The sequence below is a fragment of the Aphanomyces astaci genome (assembly GCF_000520075.1).
Source record: "Aphanomyces astaci strain APO3 unplaced genomic scaffold supercont1.41, whole genome shotgun sequence".
NCBI classification, from domain to species: Eukaryota; Oomycota; class Saprolegniomycetes; order Saprolegniales; family Verrucalvaceae; genus Aphanomyces; species Aphanomyces astaci.
Window position 1 is genome coordinate 73,362 of NW_009798304.1, and position 23,215 is coordinate 96,576.

Consider the following 23,215-nt stretch of genomic DNA (forward strand, 5'->3'; position numbering starts at 1 on the left):
TTCAGTGAATCCAGCCAATCAGCGACGTGGCTCCGACCTTCTTTATTTTTGCTCGAGTTTTGCTGGATAATACATATATATATATATCCATGGATTTCCAACCCTCTGTCGCGTAAACGTTATGGAGCGAACGAACTATTTACAGTTAGTACAACATATCATTCCTTCGCTTGTTACTTGACTGGCTGCATGGATTTGGACGGCGATCCGCTGAGATTGAATTCTTCGAGACGTCGCATCATGGGTTGCCCCGACTCGTTGTCGTAGCTGGTGTTTGAAATTTCAATGCGCTCGCGCATCCGATCGAGGGTTTCTTTGAGCATGTCGCCGAATTCTGCGGCCATTTCCTCCATTTTGGCCTTTAGCTCTTGGATTTCGCTGTTTTTGCTTCCAATGACGCCGTCCTTTTCTCGCTTCACTTCTTCGAGGTGGACTCGGGCCAGCTCTAGTCTGAGTTGTTAATCATGCGCGCCAACTCAAGGACCAAAGGCGTGTACATGTGTACCCAGTTGATCACGCAATTCGGTGTTGGTGTTTTCCAACGCATTGATGCGATTCAACAGCTCCTCTTGCATGCTCTTGTATTGGCGTGTCATGTCTTGAGTGATCCCGAAGGTTTGGGTCTTGCCCATTTCAAAGTCTTTTTGTAAATCTGTTACACGCCCTTGTAGCTCTTTCTTCGCCTCCATGGCTTTCACTGCCATCTCATGCCGGTCGGCCAACTGCAGCTGGAGCGATCGATTCACGCAGCCGAGCATTTTCACTTGGTCTTCAGGGGTCAAGACCCCGCCGTTGTCGGCACTTTCGTCCGCGCCTACGTATGCGACATCGTTGTTACACCGAATCAGTCGAACCAACAACTATGTACTACTTATATATATGCACATGTCTAACCTTTCTTGTCTTTGCCCTTCTTCTTGTCCTTCTTGGGGCCCATGGCGGTCTTGACGGATCTGACTTGAGGAAATGTGTAACCGCTTCAACCTGGCTCATGGTGCGTCGGCAGTTACACGTTATATTGTTTGAACCGCCTTGCAGGCGCGACGTAAATTGCACGTGAGGCCATGCAATCACGTCATTTACATTACAGCCCCACTTATTTCATTGACCTATCGTTGCTCTTCGTGCAAAGGATTCGGGGGGGAGGGTCGTGCCGTGCCGCCAAGTATCGTACTTCGAAGTATTTCAGACCTATACAAGCCTCTACACTCCATCGCTGTCTGTGGCTGCTATGTAGTACATTGATTTTGTACTTCTTTGTATTGACAGTGAGCCTGTTCATGGGGTCAGAGTTGGGGCACGTTCCGCTTTCTAATGACCTTCGAAATACACCGTTCAATCGCGCAACACATCGCAACACCGTGACAAGTGTTCATTGCGACGACACCCAAACGGTGAAACGCTGCGTGTGTGTGTGTATTTGATCGTTCCACTTGTGACTTACATGACTTGGAAAGTCCAGACATCTCAGCAGGTACAGTAGTGCTGTGCCATCCGTCGCAATTCGTCGATTTCTCCGACGCACTCGTTCACGTTGCCACGTCATCATGGCCATGCAGACCGACCGACCACCTTGCACTCGGGCTTGACCAAGTGGAAATGTACACCATCGACCCGTCGTCGCTTCCACCCTTTCCCCTCTATCGTTTCTTTACGAGATGTGTAACCAGTGTAATGCCACTGTAACACGACATGCGTTTGACAAGATACTAGTAGTATGCTTTAGTAAGTGAAGATCAGTTGCCAGGTCCACGGGTACAAAGATTGCAATGTGGCGATACGTTATCTATACGATAGGCAAAGCCCTCGAATCTTGAAGCTCCATCACTTTGGAACGTTGTGAAAGCGATCGGGCGATGGTGATGAATGCTCTGCGCCGGGCAAGGGAGAGGGTTGATCGGGTCAGATCGATATAGTATTACTATCTAGAGCAAGTCGTCTGATTGGTGAATTCGTTACTCACATCCGGATATTCCGGATGTTAATAGTATGTTACAGTGGCCACCTTGAAGAGATTTAAGCTTGGTATTTGTATGTGACTCCTCAGTGCAGTCACTCGGACCTTGCTCTCCCATTGCCCTTTGGTGCGTGTCTCGGTCATTCAGCCATTCACCAGACGTCCTGAGTGTAATACATGGAGTCGTCCTGCGCCAAGTGCAGCAGTAGCATTGCCGCCTCCGACCAATTCTGTATCTATTGCGGCACCGCCGTCGACCGTACTGAGGCTTCGACCACCGCCGTCGACCGGACAGAGGCTTCGACCACCGCCAGTGTCGCGTCACCCGTCGTGGAACCTGTGGTGGCGGAAGCTGTACCCGTCCCATCGCCCCCGGCGTCGGCGCCGACTCCCGCCCGTGTTCAGTCCTCGTCTAACCCGACGGCGGCCAATGTTCCTTCACCGCCCAAATCCGCACCTGCCACGTCCGTGCGCGTGGCGGAGAGCATGCGGAAGATATCCAAGTCCACCGAGGACCGCCGTGACTCGATCGACGGGTATGCCCACAACGAAAGCTCGCTCGCTCAAATCGCCGACCTGCAACGCCTGTGGGTCCCAGATGACTTCTCCAGCGACTGTATGGACTGCGGCAAGACGTTTGGCTTTCCACAACCCCGTCGCCATCATTGCCGCGTGTGTGGCCAGCTGTATTGCCGCGACTGCGTCTCCAACAAATGCACAATTCCGTCCTCGTTTGGTTATGCCGACAAGCCGCAACGATGCTGCAAATCCTGCACGATTTCGCTCCAAATGAAAGCCATTAAAACTCCCGCCGATGTGTTTTCCCAGCGCGAACAAGCCCAAACCCGCGCCGCACCCACTCCCAAGGGCGCATCGTCGTCTGCTGCCTCGGTCCGCGCCGCTCCTCCTGCGAGCATTCGCGCCGCCGCGTCGACCGTCATCGCGACCAACCGCATCAAGTCCACTGCAAACGACGCGTCCAGTGGCGTCAACCTCAACGACTTTGCGTCCAAGAACCCGACCCAAGTCGCCCGTGCGGAACAAAAGGAGTGCCAGATCTGCTTCCGGCAGTTCGCGCTCGGCCGTCGCGCAAACCATTGCCAGCGCTGCACCCGATCCGTGTGCAACGGATGCTCCCAAGGCCAAAAGCCCATTCCCGAGCTCGGGTATGCGACCCCCGTGCGCCACTGCAACAACTGCATGACCAAGCCGCCTCAGTTGGCCAGCTTGGAAACCGAAGGCGTCGCGGAGCCGCTGCCCGGTTTCGAGTTTCTCTCCAAAATGGACTTCAAGATCGCGGTCGTGGACCTTGGCGGCGACACGTCCGAAACGTACAAGGTGGACGTGTACTTTGAACCCAACGCCGCGCACGTCAAGGCCCTTGGCGAGACTCTTCGTCCCAGCGACATCGAAGCCGCCAAGGAATACGCCATGACACGCAAGCGCAGCATTACCGACTTTGAGTGGCTCGCGGCGGCGTTGGGCGATCGAGTAACTGCCAAGGCGTTACCGAATTTTCCGGAAAAACGCGTGCCCCGGGGCGCCAAAAAGGGCCAATCGCTGCAAGTGTTTTTGGCGGTACGGTTAAAATTTCTACACTTTTGAGTTTGCGCGCGAAGAAACCAAGTCAACTCAACTCGTCATGTAGGGCTGTCTCGTGCATCCGCTGTACCGGTCCTGCGATGCGTTGAAGGCGTTCTTCGGGCTCACCAACGAACAGTTCCGCGCGTTCAAGAACGCCGGCGCCAACACCGAGCTCAAGGTCGCGCCCGAGTACACGGACGTGCTCATGTGGCTGCAGCTCAAGATGGAACAAGACCAAATGGAACAGAAGCTCGCGACGTTGGTGCAACGCCGCAAGGATAACGAATCACGTGTTTCCAAGCAGCAAGCGCGAAAGAAGGCGTACGAAGGCCGCAAGGTGAACCAGATGGCGCGCCGGACCAACGCCCAGGCACGGTACGAAGCGTTGGTCGCGCGCAAGGAAAGCCAGTTGGCCCGCCACGGTCGTGAAAAGGACCGGTTGCAGACGCAAATCGAGTCGGTGAACATTGTGTTTGACGATACCAAGGACGACGAAGTGGTCCGCGCCGTGGAGGAAGAAGTGCGGCAAAAGGAAAAAGTCGAGTTTGTCAAGTCCAAGGACGCGTTCCAAACTGACACGACCGAGTGGAACAAGGACATGGCGTTGTGGAGCCGGCAACGTGCCGACTGGAGTGACCACCACAACCCGCCCGTGTCCAAGCAAATCGCCAACGAATGGCTTATCAAGGCGTTTGGCGTGTTCCATCGCTTTACGGCCGAAGGCAACACGGCGGCGATCCCCAAGGAACTGGCCAACTTGCATGCCAAGGTGGAGCAACTCCAAGACGAAGAACCGTCATTGCTGGAAAAAGAAGGCCAATCGTTGGACGACGAGTGGAGCGAACTTAGCAAAGAGCGCGACAACTGGGCGCACGATCGCTCCAACATGAAGCGCGAGGACGAAATGTGCGCCGACGAAGACGTACGGTACAAGCACGAGCACGAACACGTGCGCCAGTACCTCGAGTGCCGCCAGACCAAGATCAACGGCATCGAAGCCGACTTGGCGGCTCTGGACATGGAAATCAAGTCCCGTGCTAAAACATACACTCAACGCAAGGTACGGGTTGTCTTGTGTGCTACGTATGATGAATGTGTGTGTGGTTTGACATTTTTAAAGATATTCACACATCATCGTAGTTGCGCCACGAAGCGTTGGACAAGGAGTACGAACTCGAGTGGAAGAAGAACCAAGACCTACGCATGGGGTACACTGCCGAGCGCATGACAGCCCATAGCGAGCGCATCGCCCGCGGCAAGAAGCGCTGCGAAAGCTTGAGCGAGCAGCTGGCCCGTCAGCAAAAGTCGAGCCGCCTTCTCTTGTTCAAGCGGGCTGCGATGAACGAAGAGCGCGACGCCGACACGACCGTGTTCACCGAGCACAAAGACGGATGCAAGTCAGCTCTGGACGCGGCCGTGAGCAACTTGGCCATGGCGCCCGAGTACGTGACCCGCTTGGACTCGGACGTGGACATCAACAAGCAAGAAACGGACGACATATTGGCGTCCAACTACCGCACCCCCATGGAAGGCGACGTTGTGGACGACCGGGATCCATTTATGAACGACGTGCGTACGCGTCGCCGCGCGTTCCAAGTCGAGTTGGACGCGCAGCAAAACCACTTGGCCGCCGAGTTTGGCGTGTGCGAGTCGCTCCTCCGGCGCATTTCGGGGTTTATTACCCGCTTGAACGAAGAAACGGCGATCGCTGTGACCGAAGACACGCTCATCGTCGAGTACCATGCGTTCTTGGACTCGGAGAAGAAGCTCATTGCTGACGAAGAAGCATGCCGCGAACAAAAGAAGGCGTACCTGACGTCGCTGCTCACGGACGCCGGCAACTGGGTGTACGACGCCCTGCATGACCACTCGAAGCGCAAGAAGCGCGAAGCCGACCGCCTCGTCAAGCAAGCGCTGCGCGCGTCCGAGCTACAGCGCCTCGTCCAGCACTTTACGCACCGCGTGATCGAGCAGGAGGAGCGCATCATGCGGCAGAAGCAGCGCATCCTTCTCGGCGAACACAAGCTCGAGATGCTCAAGAGCTCCGACTCGTGGTTCTTGCACGTGACCGTGCACACTCCAGACATTGGCAAGCACGACGCCAAGTGTTTGGAAATGGCGCGCAAGGAGCGCGAAGACGACATCCTCCAGGGCGGCAAGCTGCTCGCCGAGGACGACGGCGACACGACGTCTGTGACGGCCGAGCTGGCGAAGTCCAAAGCGTGCGCCGACGAAAAGTCCGTCAAGCGCGACGTGTGGGCGTACGTCGAGGAAGTGTACAACGCAGACAAGCCCCAGGAAAAGGACGAAGACATGATGATGACGTCGCAGATCCGTGGGCTGGTGGCGCAGTTGGGCGAGACGTTTGAGATGCTCACGAACCGATTGGCCGAAGAAGAGGAGAGCTTGGAGCATGCGCACTCGATCTTGGTGGGCGAAGTGGAATCGATCAAGCACTTTATGGAGCGCATCGAGTCGGAAGAGTCGGCGCTCAGTGCCACGGAAAAGAACTCGCTCCAGAAAGAGTCGAACGTGCGCAAGTCGGAAAGCGACCTCGTCGAACAGCGCGCCCGAGCCTTGTCCTCCAACTACAAGTCCATCGCGTCCGAGCACGCCAAGCTTCCCGTGACCTTTGACACGGTGCGAAAGACCCGCGCGAGCCGCGAAATCCCCCTCAAGTTGCGCGACGCCGAGCTGGACGTGGCGCGCCGCCTCGTCAAGACCCGCAACTACTACGACAAGAAGGCGTGTGCCGACTTTGCCCGCAAGTTCATCGGCACCCCCGCTGTGGAACTGAACGAAGTGCGTGAAGTGCTCGACTGGCTCTTGGTCACTGTGGACGGAGACATCAAGGCCGTGGAGAAGTGGCTCACGTTGAGCAAGGCAGAACGCAAGGAGATGACGCTGTTGGCGACCAAAGCGAATGAAATCGACTGGAGCGCCGACATGCTGACCAAGATTCCTGCGTTCATTGACGTGGATGCTGTGATCAAGGAGAAGGGTGCGTCTTATATCGTCATTCATTCATTCTTCTAATGTGCTCATATATATAAATACATATGGCCATAGGAGTGAGCGCTGTGCATGCCAAGGAGCAATGGGTCGTGGAATTGATCAACGTCAAGCGTGCGATTGCGTCCAAAGACAAGGACTTGTGCGCGGTTGTGGACGAGACCGTTGTGATTGCCAAGAAAGAAGAGGCCAAGGTGTCGTCGTGCCTCGACAAGTTGAAGGCTTCGAAAGAAGAAGTGATCAACACGTTGCGCATCATTGATCGCGAAGAAGCCAAGGCCGTGCGCAACGGCAAGCCGTACTTGGACGAGTCGGCTTCGACCAGCGGGGCCGCCGCCACCGCCGCGTCCGTTGTCCAATCCAACCGCAAACCTCGAAACAGCCAGAACCGTGCCACGGAACTGGTGGTTTCGGAACCGACTATCCCAGAAGAACCGTCTGCCTCCATCACCGAAGGAGACGAAGCAGCAGCAGAACAACAAACGACCACGGCCGACAGCGAGGCCGCGGCGGTTCCTGCGAAGAACAACACGCCATCGGCGGTGCCAAGAGAGCAGTCGACCGTGGTGGAGATGACCCTATAAACGACTCTGCTGCCTTAATTGCCACATTGAAGGCGGACGGAGTCTAATGATGGATTTACAGTAGATATATTAATGGAATAACCAGTTGTGTGTGTGTCGAATGGCTTTGAAATGACGTCAAATATATTAATAAAAGTAATTGATCTACTAGTATACCTTAATGTGGTTCGAGCACTTTTTACGTTACACCTCGATGAGCACGTAGTCTTCGTGGGCTGGCAATTCATCGTTTGGTGAACCCAGGACGCTGTACCCCACCACTTTGGCCACAGGAATCATCTTGGAGCGAAACTGGCGCTGCCTGCGCCGACACAGAAGTCGTCGTTGCACGCTGGAGTTGCTTTTCCTCACGATATGGGCACCAACGACGAGAAGTAGACCCACGGCAAGCAAGACATAGTGGCTCCACGAGGACACCAATGCTGCCGTGTTCGATGCAGGATGCGGCGCTGGAGCCATCGTGGATTCGGACTCGACGGGATGCCGCGTGTGGAGGGCGGAAGCCTGAGGGAGCGCTAGCATCGAGAGCCACATGGACGATCTAACGTTATGGTAAGGAAACCACCTGTTCTCTTTGTCGACGGTGTTGGGAAATTGAAAATGTGCGCCCAACGACATCACAATATTAGCCACAGCTTGGACGCCCGGCCGCCACGTTTGGCCGACTTCACATTTGATGCTATTTTTAGAAACGTTTAACAAGATTGATTGGCAAGTTCACTGTCAATCGTATTACTCGCTCACAGTCAATCGAGTTCAATTCTGAGTGTGGCGGCTTTCTCGCTCAACCGCCGTCGTCGCACCCATTGAGATGTCGGACCAAGCCCATGACGTCCATGGGGCATGGTGCCACCAACGTCTGATCGCACACTTGATCCACGCACTGTCGACGAACGTGGATACTTGTAGTACTGTACCCATATTGTCAAATCGATTCGAAAAAGCATTTACTTCGAAGTACTAATAGTACTGTACTACGTATTATAGTATATATACTACTAATCTTTGTATCATTTAATTTGTACAAGCTTAAATTTGATGCTACCGGTATTTGGCGAAATGACTCACAAGTCCAAATTTGGATGAAATGCACAATTCCACGACATGAATTGGTTCAGCGAGTGGCGTATGTAGCCGCCCCAGTCACTGGTATTCGCAAGTCATCGCTTGTCAAACCACTTCGTATCGTGGTACGTGACGGTTGAAAGGTAGCATTGCTGGCGTTCCAACTGGATTGGCGGTCGCATCCACGACTTCCGAGTTCATGGCATGATGATGGACATGTAGCATCGACAACTTGAACGAACGATACGAATCTTACGCCCCTTGATGTGTATGTAGTAAACTTCAATGTGGAACATCGTTGTGGCTTTCTGGTCGATCCAGCAACTCCATGTGCGTCAGAATTGTCTCTCAAGTGTTCACACCTTTGGATGTACGGTAACGTTACGTGTTCAGTTTCCATGATTCTTGGACGATCGTCGTCGCATTCTCATGTTCACTGTCACTCGAAATCCCCAGAATTTGACGGCATTACATGTATTGGAATTAAAATCTAGTACTAAGTATTAATAAAAAATACTACGTATTACTAAGTATTAGCAGTATTCCGCACAAACGTCCAAACTTTTTGGGGAAAAGGACAATAACGTTATGATGATGACCTTCATTCAAATCGCCGATATAAAAATCTGCACATTGCAGTTTGTACGTAAGCTTAAACAAAGGAAATCCTCGTGATTTTCCATCTACCCCTTTATAGTTACCGACATACAAAGAGCAAGTGATTTATCGCGTGACGGTTTCATTTGATGAGGTTGTCGACGTCGCCCATTTCAGATATCAACATGGCCCTGCCATCGTTTCTCTTCGCTAGTAGCATCCTCAAAGCGTCCTCGACCGGCTCCTCCATGATTTCCATCACAGACGACGTCGTGTCCAACGTCCGGCGCTTCCGACGGCGCATCAGCTCAGGTGATCAGCGAGACACTGTCCCGGCAACGCCGCCGCCATACCCCACCCGCCATCAGTTTTAGACTAAATTAAACGGGGATATCACCTTATGTAAACAGAACGTCTTCGATGTCTCTCCTTGCGATGATCTCTTTAGCTTCGTCGCTCCCAAGCATTTCAGGATGCATGTTGCGGAGTTGTTGGGTCAGCAGTCTTGTGGCGTGATTGCCGGACATGACGGCTGCGGCTGTGGACGACGCAAAGAGAGGGTTGGAGTTCACACGCAGTCCCTTGGCGCCAACACCAGCAATGGGATCTTCCTGCACGGTGACTTCATACTGATCGCCGACGACAAGTCCGACGAACAAGTCGCCATTGATGTCTCGCTCCATCGGGGCTTTGACTGACCCATCAACCAAGGATGTTCTGACGAACAAGTCGCCATTGATGTCTCGCTCCATCGGGGCTTTGACTGACCCATCAACCAAGGATGTTCTGGAGATGCTATACACGTCCCTAGTATACGCTCCTCGAAAGACAAAGGAGAAGCAATATTCTGTGTCCACGTCCAGCCACTGCAGCACGCCGTTATGGATCGGAAACAACCGGTTGTAGTGGTTGAACTTGATACGCACGGAGCCGCAATTGTGGTCGCCTTCTCTTGGAAGTCCAAGCAACCTCGTTGCCAAAGCATGGATATCCTGTGGTAGTTGATGTGATGAAGCAAGAGTGCTCGTGACGAGCGGTGGGGATGGCAGACTGGAGGACTTGGTAGTTCTCGACTTGGTCATTGGTTTTCGCGGGGGAGTGCAAAGGGCAGGAAGAGAAGCCTGGCGCGATGCTTTTCTCGCCCGTGGATGTGGTACATCCTTGGTGTTTGACCTGCTTTGAAGGGGTTTCTTGTTCACGATCATGTCCACGTGTTGCCGCAGTTGATCACATCAAGAGGCTGTCGAATCTAAATTTGACATTGAGGGTTAATTATTTAAAATTCCACATCTTCAGATTAAAAAAATGACTTTGTCGAAACTGCGTTGTCGGGTAATAAAATACTTCCAAGTAAAATACAAATAAAACAGTCAAGACACCACTCCAACATCCGCCGAGTTTGCCGGTGAAAATGAGTCGCTGCTGTTGCATGGGATGGGTGGCTGTCTGCGCATTGCTGGGGTACGTGTATGCAGAGCGTTCTGCCACAGTCCAGTTCTCGTCCGCTGTTATCTGGCCGTCCGCGCTCGACGATACCCTCACCATCGGCAAGTCGTCATCTCATCACCAACATGGCGGCGTTCCTCTGTAATCTCATCTCGCTTGGCGTCATAGACGAGCATGAGGTGCGATCCACAGGAGACATGACCGTTGTGTACGACACCAGCATCGACCTGACCAACAAGGTACTGTGATGATGTCGAGTGTTGTAAGTGTCCTGTACACTGTGCACATCGGATGTTGAACGACAATCGGGTAGTTCGAGTGGCATCCGTCCGTGGATCATGTGGAGGTGAGCGTTGTCCGTACCCCAACACTGTCCGACACGAGTCTTTGGACCAACTACATCGGACCCACCGTGAAGACCCTGCATGAGGCCGCGGGCGTGCACGTCCGAGTGCACCACCGCGGGTCGTCGTCGGATCTGCTCGACATTCAACGGCACGCGTCGGTCGTCTTGACCAGTTTGTTCGGCACATCCGATGGGTCCATCGATGATCCCATTGCGTTTGCATCCACCGTCGTGTATGCGAATGCTTCCTGCGACCTTTCGACGTCCGTCCTCGTTCACACGAGCAGCCCAAGCCCTTCGCCCACTCAACGATCTTCGTTCTGTCTCGTGAGCTCACGCGATGCTTTGCACGTGGTTGCGCCAACGCTGTTCCCATCTACTCAACCGACTCCATTGGACTCCGCCGTCCAACGCACCATCCACCTGTACGATCGACTGTGTGTTGCACATTACTGGTCGAGTGACCGACAGCTTCATGTAGGGTCGGTGGCATTCAACTGTCGAGCGCTTGGCAAACGAGGGCCACTCACTTTTCGCTCGACAAGGTACGACGTATACTCGGCTGCGATGGTGATTGTGTTTTGATCGAGATGGTGAGACTAGTCGCAAGTGCTGCACATGCAGGAAGTGGTGTCGTCAACCGCCAAGGGTCATGACCACGTGCGCATCACGTCTCCGCAGTTGGCCAAGAAGTCTCATGTGGTTGGTTCCATTGTGCACGGTACATACAGTATCCATCCATCCCTTCGATGTCCACGACCGTCTTCTTCATACCAGTCCTAGGAGCGGCACATATCCTGTCGTTGGTACAACCGACTGACGCTGACGCCATCGTTGTGGTACCGTCCACCACTAGGCATGATGTCGTTCGGCGCGCGCATTCTCGAATGGTGGGGTCTGGTAAGTCTGTCCACATGATCACTGTGGTATGTGACATCAGGCTAGGATTTCACCAAGTGCTGCGGTTGACGGTCGAGTCCCGCATTGTTCCTGGCAACCTACACGACGAAATATGTTCGTTGTTGGTGTCGCAAACGTTTCCAACGACTGCGTATGCCGACATGGACGAGCTGCGGGTACGTCAACACATGCACAACATGCGTGCATGTGATCGTCGTGGATGATGGTAGCGCATGGAGCGCTTTCATTCGTTTGAACGAGTGGTGTCGTATGCCAAACACATTGAAATTGAACGCCCGGCCGCCGTGTCGAGCCAGCATGTCGTCGCGTTCGTCGTGTACGTCTAGGGAAAAGAACCTCGTCGGACAAATATGCATCACTCGTGATCTTGTAGGCAATTGAACCGCGAGACGTCTACCATTGACATTCCTGTGCACTTTCGGTATCAATTTCCATCGAATACAACGTTGTACCGGCCGGTGCACCTCGTGGCGCCATCGCTGCATGTTCACTGCAAAACGGCCGCCGACGTGTCAAAGTCGACGGATCAAGTAAGTTTCGATGTACCAATCGATTCGTGTGTTGACACTATGACATACATGGCTTGGTTCAGGACGAGCTCCACACAGCATTGTCGGGGTCGTCGCTGGAGGCGTTGGTACGCAGCGAACCGTATTGGTCACGGTACGCACCCTTTCTTTGCTCGATTGAGTGACGTAATGACACCTAACGTCGTAGTGTTTCGCTGGAGCAACCCCTACATGCCCTGGTGGTTCAGATTCCAGTGGGTAATCTGAACGATGGACGCTTTGTGACCGCCGTGACATTGCTGGTCAGCGTCGGGGGATGCTTGCTGCTCTACCTCACGCTGCTCAAGAAACGCGACACTGCTTCGCCTTCATCGTCGGCGGGACCGTCGCCCAGTTGGGTTCCGCGCCACACCAAGCAGGCGTAACTCGTCACCCCGTGCGCAAATAATTTTGAAAATGACTTCCGTACAGCGGTTTCATCCGTATCCGTAAGCAATTTATCCGGATAATATAAATTCCAAAGTCCTCGACGACGGCCGCGGCCATCGTGATGGAGTATTCTGGCCAGATGAGCGATGGGCTCATGCATGGACAAGGCATGCTCGCGTATCCGAACAAAGAGAAATACACCGGAGACTTTGTGCGAGGGAAGCGCCATGGCATGGGTGTCATGCAGTGCGAAGATGGCAGTGTGTACACAGGTGAACATTAGCAAGGTCAGCGCAAATAGGTTCTGACATGACGAGCGGCGTAGGCATGTGGGAAAACGATGTCAACCACGGCATGGGCACACGGCAATATCCCAATGGGAATCGCTACGAAGGCGAGTGGGTGAACGGCATGATTAACGGCGAGGTTGGGGGTTGTCATTCCACCGATCCATGATTCACCACGCTACAAATGTGACGCAGGGCACGCTGCATTATTACGACGGGGATTTTTACAAAGGGCATTGGAAGGACGGCAAGATGGATGCGCATGGCGTGTACCAGTTTCACAACGGCGACAGATACGACGGCGAGTGGGTCGAGGACCAGCGGCACGGCCGCGGCACGATAGTGTACAAGGGCGGCGACGGCCACATCCACGAGAAATATGAAGTACTACATGCTTCTTTGTACAACATTGCGCAAATATATTGAACGATGATGCGCTCGACTACTAGGGCGAGTGGTGCCGAGGCCAAATGCATGGAAACGGCGCGTACTGGTATGGCGATGGCAGTTTGTACGAAGGCGAGTGGAAAAGCGATCAGATGCACGGCAACGGCACGTATGTGTACCACAACGGCAACAAGTACACTGGCGAATGGGTTCACGACCTCAAAGTACAAGATATATATATACATATATAGAATGCAGCTGAAACATGAGGTTGGTGTTGTAGCAAGGCCGGGGCGTGATGGAGTTTACAAATGGCGAAAAGTACGATGGCATGTGGCACATGGATGTGTTTCACGGGTTGGGGTGTTTTCGAGATATCTTGGTACAACTTACAATATCTGGCTTCTTGGCGTACCTTGGCTGGATCGTCCAAGACTTCCAACATGATACACTTAATTAGGGCCACACATACACTTGCCAATGGGTGGGTGGGATCAAGCAAGGCAAGGTATGTACTGTATATATATTGTTCGTGTGTGTATTATTGGTAGCTTGTATATGTCGTTCTCGACGAGCCAATGCTTGGCAATAACTATGTAGGGGGAGCTCGTGTTTAAGAACCGCGATGTATTTGTGGGCGAGTGGGGTCGCGATGGCAACGTTGCGTGTGGCGTGCTCACGTTTGCAAATGGCGACAAGTACGAGGGCCAGGTCGTGGGCTATATGCGCCATGGCTCGGGCACGTTTTACTGCAAGACTGACGGCAAGAGCTACCATGGTGAGTGGCAGCACAACAAGAAGCACGGCAGCGGTAGTCTGCGGTTCCCAAGTGGCGAAGTGCTGAGGGGCGAGTGGAAAGAAGGGAGTTTGGTTCCTGGCTCGTTGGTGCTGACGTTGGCCCCGGCATCGCCGTGGCTCGATCCATTGTATTAAATTAAACCCCCCCCCGTCGTCGTTGTCGTCGTCCCGTCAACATGTGAAATGCGTGGCACACTGCTTTGGGTTTGGCTCACACACACACACATGATTGCTACTAGTCTAGTTTGTTCGACTGACTTGTCGTTGGTTATGGCACGCGGGCAAAGGCGTGGAGGTTGCTGGGCACACTGGAGCTCTTGCGCTTCTTGACGGGAATGCGCTGGATGTACCCGCGGAGCGACGATTGGACTGTGGACGTGCGAAGGACGGCCTTTGTCATGTTTCGCGACCGGGATACGGACTCCATGAGCAGTTTGCGCGTGCTCAGTTTTGGGAGCTTGAGGGACCTCGTGGGTTTCGGCGGCCGGTGGACGGCCATGGGCGCGCTCACGACCACCGTGAACGCGGACGCTTGGATTGCTGACGTGGGTTCCACGGACGTCGAGGCGTCGTCGTCGTGGGACTTAGCTCTGCCGCTGGCCCCCGAGTTGAGCAGTTCCAGGTTTGGCACACTCACAACGCTCATGCGGTGGCGGCCGTCATACGTGTGAATGGTGTCGTTTTGAATCGGATGCATGTCGTAGAGGGGACCAGTGTTGGGCTGAAGGTGCACGGCAGATTGTTGCCTCGAGCTAGAAGCGAGGGGGGAGGAGGTCATGGATGCGGACGCTGCGGCGGGGATGCCGGCGGCAACAGGTGTGACCGTCGAGCTTGAACTGGTGAGCGGTGGGGGGGTTGAAGCTGTGACGGGGGACTGGTTGGTCGCTTTGAACGATTGCCCAATCAACGAGTTGCGTCGCCCTGGCGTGGGTTCGCTCGGCAGGATCCGAACACCGATCACAGGCATTTCCTCGAGAGCTACGCGACTCTTGATAATAACGCAATACCGCGGCGCGTTGAACGCCCAATACGTGTTGCGTATCATGTACACGGTGAGGATCTGCAGCCGCTGGATGGCAAAGTCGTACACGTTGAAGCTCCACGTGAGGGTGACGTTGCCTTCGGCTTGGCAGTTTGCATGCACAAGCCCATGGAACAAGTCCATGCGCAGCGACCGGTCCATAAACCCGCTGTCCAGCCCCATCATGATCACCCCCGCAAACAGGCACGCCATGATCACAAACAGCATGTACTTGACCATATTGCGCATCGACAACGGATACGCGTCGTACGCTATGACCGCCGAGAACCCCAAAATGCCAAACACGTTGTATACGATCACCACGACATCCCAGTCGTACAGCGCCATGATGGCTACGGCGTACAGGATCTGCATACATGTGTTTCGTCAGCATATATACATACGTCAACACGAAAAGCTCAACACGACAGAAACAAGGCCAAAGGCAACCGTAAATTGCAGTACAGATGGATGGTATCACACACACACAACCCTGTTTCCATGTCAAGTACTACCCCCCCCTCAAGCCAAAGGGCACCCCCCCAATCACGGAACCACAACGGGCATGTATATATATATATATATACATGGATTGTACCGCTTGAGTGATGAAGAACCACGCGTCAAAGTACCCAAGGACTGTGACCGTCATGCGCCAGTTGAGCTGGGACCAAAAGTACAGCACGAGCCAGAGGATGGCAAACATGGAAATCAATCGACACACGGTTTCGCTGGTAAGGGTTAAAAACAGCGACTGGAGGGGCGAGTTGTACAGAAGGCACCATAGTGTTGTGATCCAAGCGATCTTGGTGGCAAACGGTTTGTACAGCGACCAGTAGTACGCGATCGTGGTGCCAAAGAGCTTTTCAAACACGGACGTGTTGACTTCGTACTCGGACAGTTCTGTGAATGGGTGGACAGCGCAGAGGATGCCTTTGATGGCAGCGGTGGCGAGCCCGCTCTCGTGTTCAGCGCGGGATGCCACAAGTCCGACGGACCGCCTGGACCCCGTCGATCCTAGCAACATGACAACATGGTTGGTTGGTTCCGTCATGACGGGGAACGCACCAGACTGTTTTAGCTTGATCGGTCGAAAGTTGGACGCGTTGAAATACTGACGACCAGAGCCGCTCAAACTGGAGCGGCGGCGATGGTAGCGGTAGACTCGATCGAGGTATTCCTTGAGTGTGAGCATGGACCGGACTTCCTCTTCTGTGAGCATTGGTTTGGCCCGGAGAAAGTGGGACGTTGCTGTGAACAGCCTCGTTCCCACCGACTCCATCGCAAGACGGCAAGACGGCAGCAAGCGTTGACGTGATGATTTATTCTTAGCCGCTTGGTCGTCTATATTTAGATGCTCTGAGGTTTGGAATGTCTAACGTTATGTATCAACTATGCTGGTGCATCATGTGAGCGTGCCACGTCATTTTGGAAAAGTTGGAAAAACCTCTGCAAATGCATATCTAGAATCAGAGTGTTGCGTCAACGCAATCGCACCAAGCACGAAACAAGATGGTGCCGTCCAAGTTCCGTTTTGACAACCAAGTCGCAATCGTCACCGGTGCCGGCGCCGGACTAGGTCGAGCCTATGCTGTTTTGCTTGCTGCGCATGGAGCCAAAGTGTGCGTCGTCGGATCATTGGCGTCATCTCCTCCTCATGTGGTTATTCCATGCACAGGGTGGTGAACGACGTGGGGGGTACTCAAGGGGACAAGCCGCGTCCAGCCGATCAAGTAGTGCTCGAGATTCGGGCTCAAGGCGGCGTCGCGGTACCAAACTACGACTCTGTCGTTGACGGTGCGCACCCACCCTATAGTTACCGCAATCCGACTTACTCGAATCATATTCAATTGATGATGCTGCCGCGTATCTCCAGGGACCAGTGTGGTGGCGACGGCTATCCAAGCCTTTGGTCGCGTGGACATTGTGGTCAACAACGCTGGCATCCTGCGGGACCGAGCCTTCCACAAGATGTCTCGAAGCGAATGGGACGCCGTGAAAAGCGTGCACCTCGACGGAAGTACCTACATATCTTCCAACAAACATATCGAAAAATAATCCTTCGTCCTGTAGGTTTTGCGGTGACGCACGCGGCATGGCCTTACATGCGAGGCCAGAAGTACGGTCGCATTGTCAACATAACGTCTGTGAATGGCTTGTACGGACAAGCTGGGCAGGCCAATTATGGTACAAACCACGTGATATCTCAGTTTCACGACAACAGTCGAGTAACCACGGGTACTTGTTGTAGCGGCTGCAAAGGCGGGCATGGTGGGGTTCACCAAGGCCCTGGCCAAGGAAGGTGTGCGTTCGAACATCAAAGTGAACGCGGTGGCGCCTGGCGCGGGCTCGAGTATGACTGCCACGATCCTTCCCGAAGTGGTGGGGGCTTCTCTCGTTGGGGGCGCGGCTGACGTTGGTTTAGGTGGTGAAGCAGTGGAAGCCAGAGTACGTAGCCCCGACCATCGCATTCTTGTGCCACGAGAGCGCCCCGTGCACCGGCGCCGTCTTCGAGTGCGGCGGCGGGTGGACTGCCCAAGTTCAGTTCACTCGGTCTGAGGGGTATTTCTTCGACTTGGAGAAGCCCATCTCGATCGACGCGGTGGCCGACCACTGGAAGGACATCACGGACTTTGCCAACGCGACCAACCCCGAGCTGGACGAAATGACGCCCCAGCTCAAACAAATCATGTCCAAGATCTAAAATCGCATGATATTAGTTTGCTCTCATGTGTCGCCTCCATCAAGGACCAAGATGCACACTGCTGCATTGTAAGAGCGTTGTGGATAATATATAATTAGGCGAATAATAACGACAACAACGCGCGTTTGGCATGGGTTTATGAAAATACAGGAGTTGGGGGGCTCACTCCATTCCGCCCAGGAAGCATGCTGGCCCCGATGACTAGGCGTAGTCCACAGATGTGAACGCATGGTGCCAGGAAGGGTTGGTTCAGCAAACACATGCGCTACATGATGTAACAGCACCGACAGGGATGTAGGCCCTACATCCCTATCGGTGTTGTCCTCTTGAGCCTCCCTCCATCCATCCCTCGAACAAGCCGAACCTAACCACAGATTTTTCGCGGGCAAGTCTAGCACACGGGTTACATGTCTCCAGACAGGTTCTCATGTGTGCAATACGCCGACAAGCTCAACGTGCCAACAGCACAGAGTACATACACCACGAAATGCAATCATCATTGGCTGGGGGGGTGTAAAGGACTTGACGAGGACTCAAATTTCTTGTGACACACTCAAAACAATTATATGTATAGGTTGCAGCTTATATGTCAGGTCATGTTGACTTCACATGACATTGGTAACTCGCGTTCGAAAGTTTAATACTAACTTACTAGTAACTTACAAGGATAGATGTAGGACTACGTACCCAGGTTTTCTGATTATGATACAGGTTGAGTTCTGAAAAGGCAAGTTCAAAATCGGAAGTGAAACCGCTTCTTGTGGAAACCGTTTCACATTTGGAACGGGAGTATTGGGAATAAAGCTGTACTATTAATAGTACAGTCAGTACTACTGTATTAATAGTACTCGACGTAATATACTACTAGTACTACGTATTAATAGTACAAACAACGTAATCTAATACAACTAAGTTTGTACTACGTATTAATACTAATATTCAATGCATCTACTGTATACCAAGCTCCTATTCCTGGATAAATTTACAGTGGATGGGTATGTCATGTGCCTTGAGTCTCAATAATGTCCCATTGATTCCTCTTGTCATGAAAAGTACGAGGCCATTTCTATGACGAAGTACTTTTACTTGGGATTTGTATCGATCATCAATTCATGGGTTCGTGTTAAGTACGCTTGGGATTTGTATCGATCATCAATTCATGGGTTCGTGTTAAGTAGTGTGGATGTCCACTCATATGGTTTCCACATGTACATGTTTGGGTTGTTTGCAACCCGGTCTAAGATACATGTACTACGTGGTACTTGCTTTCATGAAGGGTCAATCAGTTTGCATTTGTTTCCCAGATACATCTATACCCTATGCGTCTCGTCGCCACCGCCGCCGCAGCCATCCTCGTAACCTTCCTCGGCACTTCTGTCGATGCCATCGCCCCCATTGAGATCAAAGGCAATCGCTTGTTTGAGTACGGCACCGGCAAACCGTTCCATGCCAAAGGACTCGACTACTACCCTCGCCCCAACTCGGGCGAATTGAACGTCAACAACTTGGACTTCTTCACAGACGACCACGAGCACATCTGGAAGCCCCATGTTGCCGAATTCATTGCACTCGGTATCAACGCCGTTCGGTTGTATGCCGTGGACTCATCCAAGAGCCACGACAAATTCATGTGCGCCTTGTCCGAAGCCGGTATCTACGTCTTGGTGGATTTGGCCGCCAGTTGCGAGGATTGTGCGATTACAAAGGACCCGTACCCGGCTTGTTACCCAGCCCCTCTCAAGACCCGCGGCCAACAGATCATCGCGGCGTTCTCCAAGTACAACAATGTGCTGGTGGGTGCTTTATCCTATCGTCACATGTCTACAGCATGAGTCTCAGATCGTTCCCCGTAGGCATTCAGCGCAGGCAACGAAGTGAACCACTACGTAGACTCTATGGAAATCAGCGCGCCATGCCAGAAGAAGTTCATCAAGGACATGCGCGCGTACATTAGCTCATGTGCAACCAACATGCGCTACATTCCCGTCGGAGTCGTCCTCGCCGACCACCAGCGCTCAAAAAACGCACTCTACTACGCGTGCCGCACCGACCCCACCGACGAATTGGAAAATGCCGAATGTAGGTCCACAGACCACCTACATTCTCACCTGAAACCGATTTTGTTAGGGTACGGGTTGAACGCGTACCTGCAATGCGACCGGACGGCATCCCCGTGGCATGTCGGCCCGGGGTACGACAAACTCCTGAAAGACTTCACATCGTACGAGTTGGCAATTCCCACGATCCTCACTGAGTTTGGCTGCCTCAACGTCGGCTTCCCCACTGTCGACGGCTTCCAGGCGCAACGAACGTGGGTGGATGCGGCGTGGCTTCTCTCGCCAACGTTTGCCGACGTCTTTGCCGGTGGCTTTGCGTTTGAGTTCACGACCGAAAAAGCTAACGCCGAAAAGGACTCCCCGTTCCCGTTCAAGACATTCGGCCCACAGAACTACGGCCTCGGGTACCTTGAGCCGGAGACGTGCGACGCCGACAAAACGCCGTGCGTGTTTCAACGCATGCCCAACTTTGACTCCCTCGCCGCGGCGTACAGAGACGCGTCCACGGCCGGCCTCCCTGAGCGATCTTCGTACTCTCCCTCGCACACGAAGCCGCCCCAGTGTCCCGCGGGAGTTCGACCGATCGGTGAAGTGCACTGGTCAGCGGATTCCGAAACCGACGTGCAGTGCCCAGACCTGACGCAGACACCGCTGTGTCCGGGGGATATCATCAACACTGGCAAGGCCGGCCCACCCAAGCCATCGGTGACGACGGAGGACCCCGTCAAAGACGTGCCCACCGAGACTCCTACTTCGACCCCATTGCCCACCACAAATTCGTCGACCCCATTGCCTACCACAACTTCATCGACCCCATTGCCCACCACAAATTCGTCGACCCCATTGCCTACCACAACTTCATCGACCCCATTGCCCACCACAACTCCTGCGGAACCATCCCCGCCCAGTAACGTTACTGACACTGTGACACCATCGACGGCATCCCCGCCCAGTAACGGCACTGGCACCGTGACACCATCGACGGCATCCCCGCCCAGTAACGGTACTGGCACCGTGACACCATCGACGGCATCCTTGCCCAGTCCAGGCAGCACCCAAGGCAACCCTGCCACAGTGGCCGCTCCAGGTGTTGTGGGGGTTGTGGTCATGGCGACAGTCGCTTGGTTGATGGTGTGGGTGTAAAGTTACCCTCCATGTGCGTGTAGCGATGACACTCCCAGATTTGTATGTTGTTACGGAACCGAAGCAAGACTGTCTGTCTTGCTTGCGAGAGCGTGCCACGTCATTTTTCTTAGTACCACTCTTATCCATAACGATACTTGTCCAATTCAACATCGAAATAGTGTGTGACTTGAATTAGTGTGACACTGGAGGAAGTTTACTAACAAAAGTCAGCACAAAGAGTCAATCGATGAATTTGGCGAATCAGCACAAAAATTACTGTTACTACGTAGTACTACGTACTAGAAATCGAATGAGCAACACCAAATTGGCAGACAATCGATCGACCAATCAAAACCCAGAACACAAATAAAGTGGTCAATAAAATTCACGCTTCAACCAATTCAACACCGAGCTTGTGAGTGTGTGACTGATTTTACAGTACAGTAGGATGATCTTTATAACGTTGAAAACCAATTACTTCGTACTACGTAGTACATTACAGTATAATCACTTTTTCCGAGCCGCTGCCATGGAAGGAACGAAGCTCAGCATGGATGCATCAGATTCAAATTCCGAATCCAAAACTTAATACGTTCTGCTACAAGCATCAAGTTTCAGAGGCGAAATTGGATTTGTGTCGAGGAGATTCGAAGGTTCTGCTGAGGCACCTCTCTTAACTGTAAATGTATCAACAATGGATCATTTACGTTAGCGTAGAAACCCAATTTAAGGTACTCGAACCATTTACGTAATGGTGCACTTGAATCAGCAATGAAATGTAGTCAAAATACTGGGAGATAAACCTCCTTAATCTAATACACGAAGTGCGTTTTGAGGTAACGAACGGTCAAATTTACATTTTCCAAGCAAAGTTATACTTATTTCGATGATCAATTTATGATACACAATTTTACCTTAATTTATGTATACTCAAATGCTTCGAAAGTGCGTGTTTAGGGTAATTCTCTGATTTCTGCTTCCTGATTGGCTGTTTTGCGTATATCATAAATTGATCAGTGCATCATAAATTGGCTTGTTAATGGAATTCGCAAGGTGAGCCACCTTGCTCCTTTTTAATATCCAATCAGAGTCCATCACACCTTGCTTCTTACACATGATTGGCTATAATACTGGCAGAAGAGGTTACAATTTTGAACAACTGTTTGAATTTTGTAGAGCTTTGTGTGATGCTGCTCGAGAGAATTGTGTACTGATGAGTGCACTCGGGCTATATCCAATGTGGTTCTCCCCTTACAGCTAACATTATGTTGTGGCCTCGGTTGGGTCGCAATACCGTGACGGCTCTGGTGCGCCACCCGCCCGCGCAACCACGTAGGGAGGTTGTATGTCACCGACACGGACTGATGGTGGAATGAGGGATGACCACATTCATTGGTTTAACAGGCAAGTGGTGATGTTACTGAAGTCTAGACCTGTTCGAATTGACCGAGTCCGGGATACCACATCGCATGATCTTGCTCTCATACACAGCCTACATAATTATCTCAATGCTCCTTGCATCAACCGCCATCACATGAGTAGAATACTACGTAGTATATCGCAACAGGGTGTGACGAATCTACGCAGCGATTTTCGTGATTTCACGGCATCTAATTGGACAAATTGGACATTTTGAATTCGCAAGGTGTGTGACCTGCCTTGCGAATTCCAAAAAGAGACAGACACATGAAAAATAAAAATCATCAATACAAACTTGAAGATATATTTAATAGAATCTGTACAATTTCCGAATTATTTATGTAATTCGCAAGGTGGTTCACCTTACGCAGCATACAATATTGCCTATTTCACCTTGCTTTTTCTGGTTAATGATCATTTACTTTATACAAAAGTCAGGACAAAGAATCCATCGATAGATTTAGCGAATCAGCACAAAAATCCAAATTTTTTGTAAAAGAACAATACATAAGTTGATATAAACTATCAGAGGATACCTGCCATACCAGTACTTTAACGTTACCATACTGGTAACTGTACGTATGATTTCATTTTAATAGTTTTCCCTACTATTCCCTACTATCAATAGTACAGTGCCCGCCACATGGATAGAAACAAAAACATTTTGCCGGATAGTTCTCGTCCAATCACGATTTACAACAAACCAAAAGTCGCAAACGAATCCTTATGATTGGCGGAATATTTTCATGTGTAATTTACCGCTCTTTGCCCATCACTGCGTCCAAAAAGCGCGCAAAACGAAAACAGCATCATTCGGTACTGCGCCACATAGATAGAAACAGACTCGATTCAGCCTTCTGTACGTACCTAGACTTTGTACATAGTGCTCATAATGCAGTTAGACTATACTATAAGCCTACGCTGCCACTATAATGGGTCAAGGAACGATATTAAGCCCCATGGAGCG

General features: G+C 52.2%; 10 protein-coding genes across 13 annotated transcripts; 6 read left to right on the forward strand and 4 right to left on the reverse strand.

Moving 5' to 3' along the window:
* Nucleotides 1-91: 91 nt before the first annotated feature.
* On the reverse strand, nt 92-971 carry H257_12477 (hypothetical protein). The gene is made up of 3 exons (XM_009839693.1): nt 895-971; nt 506-814; nt 92-445 (listed from the first exon to the last, which is right to left on the reverse strand). The coding sequence occupies exons 1-3, from the start codon at nt 935-937 to the stop codon at nt 174-176; spliced, it is 624 nt and encodes a 207-aa protein (XP_009837995.1). The 5' UTR covers nt 938-971; the 3' UTR covers nt 92-173.
* Nucleotides 972-2,027: 1,056 nt separating this feature from the next.
* Nucleotides 2,028-7,253, forward strand: H257_12478 (hypothetical protein). The gene is made up of 4 exons (XM_009839694.1): nt 2,028-3,535; nt 3,606-4,601; nt 4,682-6,542; nt 6,611-7,253. Exons 1-4 carry the CDS (start codon nt 2,135-2,137, stop codon nt 7,135-7,137), a joined length of 4,785 nt encoding a protein of 1,594 aa, XP_009837996.1. The 5' UTR covers nt 2,028-2,134; the 3' UTR covers nt 7,138-7,253.
* On the reverse strand, nt 7,239-7,792 carry H257_12479 (hypothetical protein). Its single transcript, XM_009839695.1, has one exon. It carries the CDS (start codon nt 7,753-7,755, stop codon nt 7,321-7,323), a length of 435 nt encoding a protein of 144 aa, XP_009837997.1. The 5' UTR covers nt 7,756-7,792; the 3' UTR covers nt 7,239-7,320.
* A 1,192-nt stretch (nt 7,793-8,984) lies between these two features.
* On the forward strand, nt 8,985-9,173 carry H257_12480 (hypothetical protein; the record flags this gene model as incomplete). Its single annotated transcript, XM_009839696.1, has 1 exon — nt 8,985-9,173. The coding sequence occupies one exon, from the start codon at nt 8,985-8,987 to the stop codon at nt 9,171-9,173; it is 189 nt and encodes a 62-aa protein (XP_009837998.1).
* A 1-nt stretch (nt 9,174) lies between these two features.
* On the reverse strand, nt 9,175-10,038 carry H257_12481 (hypothetical protein). The gene has a single exon (XM_009839697.1). The coding sequence runs from the start codon at nt 10,002-10,004 to the stop codon at nt 9,198-9,200; it is 807 nt and encodes a 268-aa protein (XP_009837999.1). The 5' UTR covers nt 10,005-10,038; the 3' UTR covers nt 9,175-9,197.
* A 111-nt stretch (nt 10,039-10,149) lies between these two features.
* On the forward strand, nt 10,150-12,551 carry H257_12482 (hypothetical protein). Its single transcript, XM_009839698.1, has 11 exons — nt 10,150-10,346; nt 10,414-10,484; nt 10,559-11,016; nt 11,073-11,136; nt 11,195-11,312; nt 11,375-11,491; nt 11,537-11,667; nt 11,722-11,828; nt 11,886-12,042; nt 12,105-12,175; nt 12,230-12,551. The coding sequence occupies exons 1-11, from the start codon at nt 10,211-10,213 to the stop codon at nt 12,444-12,446; spliced, it is 1,647 nt and encodes a 548-aa protein (XP_009838000.1). The 5' UTR covers nt 10,150-10,210; the 3' UTR covers nt 12,447-12,551.
* Nucleotides 12,547-14,079, forward strand: H257_12483 (hypothetical protein). 3 transcript variants are annotated; one of them, XM_009839699.1, is made up of 7 exons: nt 12,547-12,722; nt 12,776-12,876; nt 12,933-13,121; nt 13,187-13,348; nt 13,408-13,506; nt 13,585-13,632; nt 13,725-14,079. In XM_009839699.1, the coding sequence occupies exons 1-7, from the start codon at nt 12,572-12,574 to the stop codon at nt 14,055-14,057; spliced, it is 1,083 nt and encodes a 360-aa protein (XP_009838001.1). In that variant the 5' UTR covers nt 12,547-12,571; the 3' UTR covers nt 14,058-14,079. The 3 variants fall into 3 exon arrangements, with proteins under 3 accessions (XP_009838001.1, XP_009838002.1, XP_009838003.1); XM_009839700.1 differs by having other exon boundaries at nt 13,408-13,445; XM_009839701.1 differs by lacking the exons at nt 12,547-12,722; nt 12,776-12,876 and having other exon boundaries at nt 12,905-13,121.
* H257_12484 (hypothetical protein) lies at nt 13,616-16,257 on the reverse strand. Its single transcript, XM_009839702.1, has 3 exons — nt 16,012-16,257; nt 15,542-15,960; nt 13,616-15,312 (listed from the first exon to the last, which is right to left on the reverse strand). The coding sequence occupies exons 1-3, from the start codon at nt 16,223-16,225 to the stop codon at nt 14,191-14,193; spliced, it is 1,755 nt and encodes a 584-aa protein (XP_009838004.1). The 5' UTR covers nt 16,226-16,257; the 3' UTR covers nt 13,616-14,190.
* A 162-nt stretch (nt 16,258-16,419) lies between these two features.
* On the forward strand, nt 16,420-17,782 carry H257_12485. Of its 2 annotated transcripts, XM_009839704.1 has the most exons (6): nt 16,420-16,565; nt 16,622-16,740; nt 16,820-16,963; nt 17,017-17,130; nt 17,195-17,325; nt 17,369-17,782. In XM_009839704.1, the coding sequence occupies exons 1-6, from the start codon at nt 16,456-16,458 to the stop codon at nt 17,645-17,647; spliced, it is 897 nt and encodes a 298-aa protein (XP_009838006.1). In that variant the 5' UTR covers nt 16,420-16,455; the 3' UTR covers nt 17,648-17,782. The 2 variants fall into 2 exon arrangements, with proteins under 2 accessions (XP_009838006.1, XP_009838005.1); XM_009839703.1 differs by having other exon boundaries at nt 16,622-17,130.
* Nucleotides 17,783-18,966: 1,184 nt separating this feature from the next.
* Nucleotides 18,967-20,847, forward strand: H257_12486 (hypothetical protein; the record flags this gene model as incomplete). The annotated part of the gene is made up of 3 exons (XM_009839705.1): nt 18,967-19,440; nt 19,501-19,726; nt 19,775-20,847. The coding sequence occupies 3 exons, from the start codon at nt 18,967-18,969 to the stop codon at nt 20,845-20,847; spliced, it is 1,773 nt and encodes a 590-aa protein (XP_009838007.1).
* Nucleotides 20,848-23,215: the final 2,368 nt, after the last annotated feature.

What these genes read in the sequence shown, in the direction of transcription:
- H257_12481 (XM_009839697.1), bottom strand. Translation starts at nt 10,004, where the DNA reads ATGATCGTGAACAAGAAACCCCTTCAAAGCAGGTCAAACACCAAGGAT.
- H257_12484 (XM_009839702.1), bottom strand. Translation starts at nt 16,225, where the DNA reads ATGGAGTCGGTGGGAACGAGGCTGTTCACAGCAACGTCCCACTTTCTC. An exon ending in GATCAAGCTAAAACAGTCTG is followed by an intron (nt 15,961 to 16,011) that starts GTGCGTTCCCCG and finishes TCATGTTGCTAG; the next exon opens with GATCGACGGGGTCCAGGCGG. An exon ending in GGTTCTTCATCACTCAAGCG is followed by an intron (nt 15,313 to 15,541) that starts GTACAATCCATG and finishes ACATGTATGCAG; the next exon opens with ATCCTGTACGCCGTAGCCAT.
- H257_12482 (XM_009839698.1), top strand. Translation starts at nt 10,211, where the DNA reads ATGAGTCGCTGCTGTTGCATGGGATGGGTGGCTGTCTGCGCATTGCTG. An exon ending in CATGTCGTCGCGTTCGTCGT is followed by an intron (nt 11,829 to 11,885) that starts GTACGTCTAGGG and finishes GTGATCTTGTAG; the next exon opens with GCAATTGAACCGCGAGACGT. An exon ending in TGTCAAAGTCGACGGATCAA is followed by an intron (nt 12,043 to 12,104) that starts GTAAGTTTCGAT and finishes GGCTTGGTTCAG; the next exon opens with GACGAGCTCCACACAGCATT.
- H257_12483 (XM_009839699.1), top strand. Translation starts at nt 12,572, where the DNA reads ATGGAGTATTCTGGCCAGATGAGCGATGGGCTCATGCATGGACAAGGC. An exon ending in AATGGGTTCACGACCTCAAA is followed by an intron (nt 13,349 to 13,407) that starts GTACAAGATATA and finishes TTGGTGTTGTAG; the next exon opens with CAAGGCCGGGGCGTGATGGA. An exon ending in GGTGTTTTCGAGATATCTTG is followed by an intron (nt 13,507 to 13,584) that starts GTACAACTTACA and finishes ACACTTAATTAG; the next exon opens with GGCCACACATACACTTGCCA.
- H257_12477 (XM_009839693.1), bottom strand. Translation starts at nt 937, where the DNA reads ATGGGCCCCAAGAAGGACAAGAAGAAGGGCAAAGACAAGAAAG. An exon ending in GAAGGGCAAAGACAAGAAAG is followed by an intron (nt 815 to 894) that starts GTTAGACATGTG and finishes TCGCATACGTAG; the next exon opens with GCGCGGACGAAAGTGCCGAC. An exon ending in CGAATTGCGTGATCAACTGG is followed by an intron (nt 446 to 505) that starts GTACACATGTAC and finishes AACTCAGACTAG; the next exon opens with AGCTGGCCCGAGTCCACCTC.
- H257_12485 (XM_009839703.1), top strand. Translation starts at nt 16,456, where the DNA reads ATGGTGCCGTCCAAGTTCCGTTTTGACAACCAAGTCGCAATCGTCACC. An exon ending in GCTGCGCATGGAGCCAAAGT is followed by an intron (nt 16,566 to 16,621) that starts GTGCGTCGTCGG and finishes TTCCATGCACAG; the next exon opens with GGTGGTGAACGACGTGGGGG. An exon ending in AGCTGGGCAGGCCAATTATG is followed by an intron (nt 17,131 to 17,194) that starts GTACAAACCACG and finishes TACTTGTTGTAG; the next exon opens with CGGCTGCAAAGGCGGGCATG.
- H257_12478 (XM_009839694.1), top strand. Translation starts at nt 2,135, where the DNA reads ATGGAGTCGTCCTGCGCCAAGTGCAGCAGTAGCATTGCCGCCTCCGAC. An exon ending in AAACATACACTCAACGCAAG is followed by an intron (nt 4,602 to 4,681) that starts GTACGGGTTGTC and finishes ACATCATCGTAG; the next exon opens with TTGCGCCACGAAGCGTTGGA. An exon ending in TGCTGTGATCAAGGAGAAGG is followed by an intron (nt 6,543 to 6,610) that starts GTGCGTCTTATA and finishes ATATGGCCATAG; the next exon opens with GAGTGAGCGCTGTGCATGCC.
- H257_12479 (XM_009839695.1), bottom strand. Translation starts at nt 7,755, where the DNA reads ATGTCGTTGGGCGCACATTTTCAATTTCCCAACACCGTCGACAAAGAG.